Below are 7,236 nucleotides of genomic sequence, written 5' to 3'. Positions count from 1 at the left end.
GCAAAAATAGAGGACGGTTGGTCACACTAAGTTAACATACAATCACTAATTTTAATATATCCTTTGATAAACTGCTAAGAATCACTAATTGGGCCCATCTGTGGGTCAGTTTGAAGCAACTATTAACGTTTCCAGTTGGGTTTAGACCGCAAAGAGACGGTTAATTATTAGATATAAAAGCGTAATGCTCAAAATCAGGAGCAAAACAACCTAAATTGCATGCTCTGTTTTGATAAAGGAGCACAAAATGACAAAATAACCAAAATTGTGTCATAAAGCATAAAAAAAATATTGGGGTGGGGTGGGGGGGGGGGGGGGGGGAGAGATACTATCTGTACAAATAACTATCTTCTTTATTAAAACAACACAAGCTTGCATATTAAGTCAGTGGTGTCAAAAATAAAGCCCGGAGGTCAAAATCGGCCCGACAAAGACTCAAATCCGGCCAGCTGGACAAATTCTTAATAATTCTTATAAATAAATAACATATTGCTTCATATTTTCTGTGAATTAACTGAAACTTTGTTTTATACTTACAGCAATCAGGCAAATAAGCTGCCAAAGTTTTTCTGCAATTTTACACCGTTATTTCTTACTTATTTCTTTCTTTACTACAGCAGCTGAAATTCTTATATTTAGACATTTCAGCTAAATGTTTAGCTAAACTTCTCACTGACGCAAAGGCTAATTTAACCACTTTAGATCCCTCTATTAAGTCTTGTATCAGCAAAGGAGGTCTAGCTGCACAGGACTTAGGAAAGTATACACTTGGTACACCTTTCTAGTGGCTTAGACCCCATTTAGCCTTCAGAGATGCCCTAATTCCTGAGGGTCCAGTCGGCAGATTTGCTGGCTGCACATCCATGATGCTGATCTCCTGTTCCCACAAAGGGGCTCTGTTGTATTGGACCATGGAGATCATTTCAGTTCACTGATTATCACATAGAAGAAAGCAGCTTGAAGTTGAGTTTTGTGACATCAGAGGGTGGGTGGACCGAGGCCATAAAGGGATGTACGCGGTCAGCAACAACGCAGGCAGGCTGTGGTGTTTAAACCATGCTAACTGAATCATAAACTTGCTGGCGTAACATTACAAAAAGCCTGTTTTTTTTTTAATCGAATCAATTCAAATGAAGACTGACCCCAAATACTCTGCAGGAGGAAATTATTCACCAGTGTTAATTATTTTATTTCATTAACATTTACACAAGCCCAATCTTTTTAAACCCCTCACCCCACCGTCGATTCCAGGTCTTCATTTTATCAACACCCAATTCATGATATACTTACAGGAGACACTTAATGTTAAACATGTTTTACAGTACGAGTAAATTCCGAGGAGTTGCTGGACCCTGTCTGCGATTCACAAATACAAACGTATTCCTCAAAAGCTTTTCACATCTCCTCGGCACGGAGATTCCAGTGCTTTTAAACGACACATTTAAAAGTCATTTACTTTTAAAATACTCTCCCTCTGATTAATCTCATGAGCAAGATTGGGAGGTGAGGGTAAAATTTTTGATGTCATCTTAAAAAAAAAGTACATGGTTAAAAAAAAAAAAGAAATGAAAAAAAAAAAAGAGCATAACAGAACAGAGTTATATGAGCTCACATGTCTGTCTGCTTTACAGGTTAAAGTCTAATTCAGACTCCCATCATACCACCACCCGAGTACCCAACCGTCACACGCATATTAACGGTTTTATAACCGAAGGAATGTAAATATTATATAGCATGAAAAATCCCGCTCCCCACAAGTTATAATTTCCCTCTTTCCACATACGCTTCTCTTGCTTTAGCACTTATTTCACTCAGACTGGTATTTAAAGCATGATTCACACAGACGCGGGGAAGACAAAGCAGGGTTGATAACAGGAGGAGCAGATGCGAGGCACTTCATATCAGAGTATGGTTGAGAGACCTTCGTCATGGAGGTTTAACGAGCAGCACCTTTAAAGCGGCCTCTGGTGCGCTGATTTACACCAGATCTGTTACCTTACTAGTCACGGTGAGTCACCATGTGTTAATCTCAATTTATCAGTCTTTTCTCTCAAAGCTGACAGCGGAGTTGATCTTTGCACGTTCATGTCCGACTTTAAATCTCACGGAGACAGTGGTAATGAACACCCGCGTGTCTTTAACCGAATGAATCACAGATGAGGAAGATGCAACCCGTCCGTACAGTTAAACAATGACTTCATGATTCATAATGATTGGCAGCACCCATTATTCAGAGCTGTAACTTTGCATGTGTGTGAATAAAAACGGAGGAAAATGGCTTCATCCCGCTCTCTCCCTCTCTAGTTTGGGTGCTAGGTGCTTGTCTTCTTTGCACTGACGAGGTAGCCCTTAGACTTGATGATGCCCCTGCTCTTGACAATAACGTTGTAGCGCAGGACCCACTCCAGCCTCCAGTCACCGATGTTCAGGTCCTGCGCTCCCGCCCGCACCGCCTCCTGAAACGTGTCTGCAGATATCAGCTCTGGAAAAAAAGAAATCAGTGCAAAGAAGGAGCGGTTTAAAACTCAATAAATAAATAAATAACAGTCACAGTTTACTGTAAACTACAGCATGCAACTTATACTACACAAAGTGGGAAGTCACAAACATCCCACTAAAGCCACTGAGCAGCCCAAGGACAAAGGACATGGAGAGGAGACAGCAAAGCAGGGAGACAGAGCAGGGGGAAGACATGCAATAAATGGCCTGAGACTGGGTTAAAAAAAACAGGCCTCTGATTACCAGGTCACCTTATCAACCCTGCAGGTATACCTGCATCCCTGGTATGCGTTTTTAATAATCTTACAGGAATGATTTAGCTGCTCAGAAAATTTTCAGTATTCTATTTTGTTTGAATATTTGAATTAGGACAAAACTTGAATTGGAATAAATGTTGCATTTGTAGAAACATTAGCTGCATTCCAGTTTTACTTAGTAACAATTTAAAAACAACTATATGTCCAGCCGTCAACATCTTTACCTTTGGGATCATTGTGCGTCAGCAGCTGGATATCAAACTCCTTAGCAAACGCTGTCAGGTCTGGAGGCATCACGCAGCAGGAGGCCAGGTTGACCTGGTTACTGCTGGGCTTTATCTGCTCCGAGAAAAGGAAGGTGATGAGGGAATCGTAGCAGATAACAGATCGTTGTTCTCATGTGCTATCCTAATCAGAAGTCAGCATCACTTTTGATTGGCGATGACAGATTAAAGCTCGCATGTACAAAGCTTCCCACTGACCTGAGCCCACTTATAGAGCTGTTCCAGCAGATCTTTGTCCAGGTCAGAGGTGCCAATAGCGGCGATCTGCTTGCTTCTAACCAGAGCCTCCAGCTCCTCCCAGGCTGGCTGAAGGTGGGCCAAACTTTGGCTGTCGCCGTCTGAGGGCCCGGGTGGAGCAATGATAACAGAGTCAAGCTGGGACACTGCCAGCGTCTGGCAGGCTAAGGATAACAAACAAATAAGGCTGTAGGTTTTAAATGTTCAATTTAAGAAGCTTTTTGTTTTTTACTTTTGTTGAAGAAATTTAAAGCTCACCCATCTCCACTGCGTCTTTGATGGAAGACTGACCAGACTCATGCAGGAACAGCTTGACTGTGAAAACGACAAAGCATGAATAGCTGGTTCCTCTGCTGACTGCCACTTCTATCACTACCAACTCTATTCTGCAGTCAGCCAGATATTAGGTGGAGATGCTCTGAATTAATCCATTAGTTATCTGAATCAGGAATTTAATTTGGATATTATCTGATCGACAGGAGGACGTGTTGATTTAAAAAAAAAAAAAAAAAAGGTGTGGTGACATCAAAGTTCATGTCGACTAAAACGTCAACCATGACCCTTGGCTTAAATCGCCAAGCTGGGTGATGAGGTACCTGCAGGTCAGCGAGTAACTGGCTGATCCAGCGCTCTGCTGGGACAGCAACCAACACTGACCTGAAACCTTCAACTCCTCTCTCTCTTCAGGTGTGATTGCGTCTGTTGCCTCTGGTATGGAGAACTCCAGTGTGTCAGTCAAGTCCTGCATTAGACAGTAAAGAAAAGCGGTCTGATCACCGCCCTCATCCGACATGAGAAATGTGGCACGGCCAGTCTCACCTGGTTTTTACTATATGTGTATGTTGTACATATGTGAGGAGCTTTCTCACGTGCTGAACCGTGAACTTGAAAGATTTTATTGGTGGCCATAAGCGAGAAGAGACTTGCATTTGGATATATTTAAGGCCTCTTACTTCAGCTCTTTCAAACCTCCCACTGAGTCCGGTGGGCCTCGTGATATAAGCCGAGGCAGATTAGCTGATCCAAGCAAAAAAATACCCACAGTGGGAGTGAGTTCAGCAGGAGAGCTGGTTGACTACAACAGTTCCTAAAGCCTCCTTTATTTCATTTCAGTATTTTGAGACCATGATAAAAGGGTAAAAACACTGCATCCAATGCCCTCCAATTTATTTTAAAGTTAATGGGGAAAAAACTCCTCCATAAAAGGTTACGTCCCCCCCCCCCCAGTCCTTTAAGCTAACAGACAGATGCACATTTGGTATGGCGCCTTTGGCAGGCAGCACTGCATGAACATTCACCATGACAGCCTAGAGCCTAGAGAATTTCTTTGATGTCCATCTACATCTATTGCGTTATTTTACTTTCCCAAGCACTGGACTCCATCTGACTGACAGTGAGACATTCACCTACTGCAGGTCTGACTATCGCAGCTGTGTATTACCCAAAGGCACAAACTCTCTGACAAACTGGTTTATATATTGGAGTTAATTACTACAGCTGAAACATTAGAAAGCTGAAATAGTTTTCCCACCTTGGATGACAGCTTTGTTGTGGAAATCCATTCGCTCAGCGAGGCTTGAATGCAGTCTCGAAGCTGAAACATCAAAACGGACTTAAGGTTAGGCCAACGACCATGAGACATGCAGACAGCTGGAGCTCATCAGCAGACTCCCAAACAGCTGGAATATGCTGCTCCGAAAACATGACAAGTAATGACATCAGCTGGACCGACTTTAAAGGTATCCAGTATCGGTCCAGTTTAAGGTGAACTGAATGCTTTGTTTATATAAAGAAAAGTTAACCTATTAACACAAATATATTTGTGACATTTGCTGCATCAGTTGTTTTGAATTGAACGAGTGAGACAATCCAAATTGCCACTAGGTTTGAATGTGCGAGTGAATGTGAGCGCGAATGGTTGTCTGTCCCTGTGTGTTGGCCCTGCGACAGACTGGCGACCTGTCCAGGGTGTACCCCGCCTCTCGCCCTATGACAGCTGGGATAGGCTCCAGCACCCCCGCGACCCTGAAAAGGATAAGCGGAAGCGAATGGATGGATGGATGGAGTGAGACAGGTTCATTAGTGTTGCGAGACTTTGAAAGACAAACTGTGACTGGTTTAACAGGATTTGTAGCTGCTGAAAAATGTCTTTAATAACCTTAGCTTTGACACTCATATCAGTCAGATATCACAAATGGCAAAAGGCTCACAACATATTTAAGGTGGTCACATGATTGCAAAGTTGGCCACACATGAACACACATGTAGTAATTTGTCCTACAGAAGTAAATTACATAACTGAACACTGCCCATAGTTTGTGCAAGGCAAGGGCTGCAAAAGACTGTGTCGAAAAAATTACTTCCTAAAGCTCGATTTTGCTCCCCATACCATTTTGTGAGAAGTTAGCCACATGTGTCGTGTTCCAAAACAGATTTTCAGTAATGACCTTAAAAGCCTACCCTGTGATAACTCATTTTTTTCCCCTGTTGTGGCAGTAAAAGTTGTCTTTGATTGCAGATCTTATATAGAGAGAGCCACCAAACCACCTTAAACACAATTCTGACTACAGAAGACAAACGCAGGATCACACTTCATGAAGAAACACACATACAGGACGGAGAAAGTCTTATTACACTATTCAACATGCACTGCTCTGCACACCATTTGCAAAAAAACAAACAAACAAAAAAACAACAACAACCTGTCCACTACGCTATGGCTGATAAAAAAAAGACTACAAGTGCCACTTTAGGGTAAGTTACACCCAAAATGTAGCCAAGAAAACTGCAAGCCATGTCTTTATTTTTGAGGATTTAATGAATGAATGCTGTGCTGAATCAGGAACAAGTCGAAACCAAACCCTCCCAGCAGTCCTGCCTTTATATAACACTATAAACAATTCAGTTCACCAACTATTCAACTTTCAACTACTAAATCAAAATGCTGACAAAGGATTTTATTAAACGAAATGTTTAAACAGTTACAGCTTCAACAAAAGTGAAGATTAGTAGTTTATGTTTAGACAGTTATGTAACTATTAGGCTCTGGAGCTCTGACATGTTCTGTTCATTGTTTAGCCGTGAATGACTCATAAACCAATCAACCGCTGTATCAATATGTTTATTACTGACACATGAGCATTTTATGAGAGTAGAGCACACTGTAAGTGCTGGTTTTGTTGTCACATCCCCTGCGGGTAATACACCTGTTTGAAGCTCTCGGGTCTGTATTTACAGTGGTTTTCACAGCCTCGTGTCTGTAAACTTTTCACCTTAGGCCGGATCGTAAAGTTGGTTACACTACGAACCTTTAATACACTAGTAAAATTAAAGTGAAACTGATGAGCTACACCACTTTAGCCCACATATGCGTCTAAATATGGACGGATGGGATATGAAATGCATATTTTCGAATGTATCTCAGTCATACAATGTATATCTTCATATAAGCTCTATGTGTAACCTTACCCAGGCCTATCAGTTACCACTCGTCGGTATCAATATCAGGTTGAATAATTAGCTAGGCGCTAAGCTAACGGGCTACATGCCACTGCCGTTTCCAACCGTCTTGTTATGTTTTACCTCCTCGCTGGGAGAGCCCGGACACTTCTTTTTCAGGCGACTTCGGTTGACCAGATTCCCGGTATGGAGCCGGAAGGTCTTCGCGTGACTCAGCAGCATCTTCGCCTCAGTGTTGGTGTTGGTAGTGTTTTGAGAATCCATGTGCTCTCGGACGCTAGGCTAACAAGCTGCTAAACTGTTTAGTTGGCTGCGGTGAAATGTGACATCAGTAGTGTTGTCACTCCGTCACTGACTGCTGGACAAGCACACTGCAGCACAGACCCCCACCGGCACTGTCAAAATGATGTGGTCAGGATGACTTGCACTCAGCGCTGACTAGCTGGTTTGGTTGTTACTCGTAAGCCGGTGTGTCACGCCCACATAGCGGCGGCGGTGGA

General features: G+C 42.5%; 1 protein-coding gene across 2 annotated transcripts; it reads right to left on the bottom strand.

The window, feature by feature from the left end:
- Positions 1 to 1,168: 1,168 nt before the first annotated feature.
- Positions 1,169 to 7,236, bottom strand: gclm (glutamate-cysteine ligase, modifier subunit). 2 transcript variants are annotated; one of them, XM_040053026.1, is made up of 7 exons: positions 6,860 to 7,236; positions 4,809 to 4,871; positions 3,935 to 4,019; positions 3,536 to 3,592; positions 3,239 to 3,378; positions 2,981 to 3,095; positions 1,169 to 2,482 (listed from the first exon to the last, which is right to left on the bottom strand). In XM_040053026.1, exons 1-7 carry the CDS (start codon positions 6,998 to 7,000, stop codon positions 2,313 to 2,315), a joined length of 771 nt encoding a protein of 256 aa, XP_039908960.1. In that variant the 5' UTR covers positions 7,001 to 7,236; the 3' UTR covers positions 1,169 to 2,312. The 2 variants fall into 2 exon arrangements, with proteins under 2 accessions (XP_039908960.1, XP_039908959.1); XM_040053025.1 differs by having other exon boundaries at positions 3,239 to 3,441; positions 6,860 to 7,233.

Source organism: Simochromis diagramma, unplaced genomic scaffold (genome assembly GCF_900408965.1).
Source record: "Simochromis diagramma unplaced genomic scaffold, fSimDia1.1 OVJJ01000419.1, whole genome shotgun sequence".
Classification (NCBI taxonomy): domain Eukaryota; kingdom Metazoa; phylum Chordata; class Actinopteri; order Cichliformes; family Cichlidae; genus Simochromis; species Simochromis diagramma.
The sequence above is the reverse complement of the archived record's forward strand: the minus strand, read 5'-3'. Positions and strand labels throughout refer to the sequence as shown.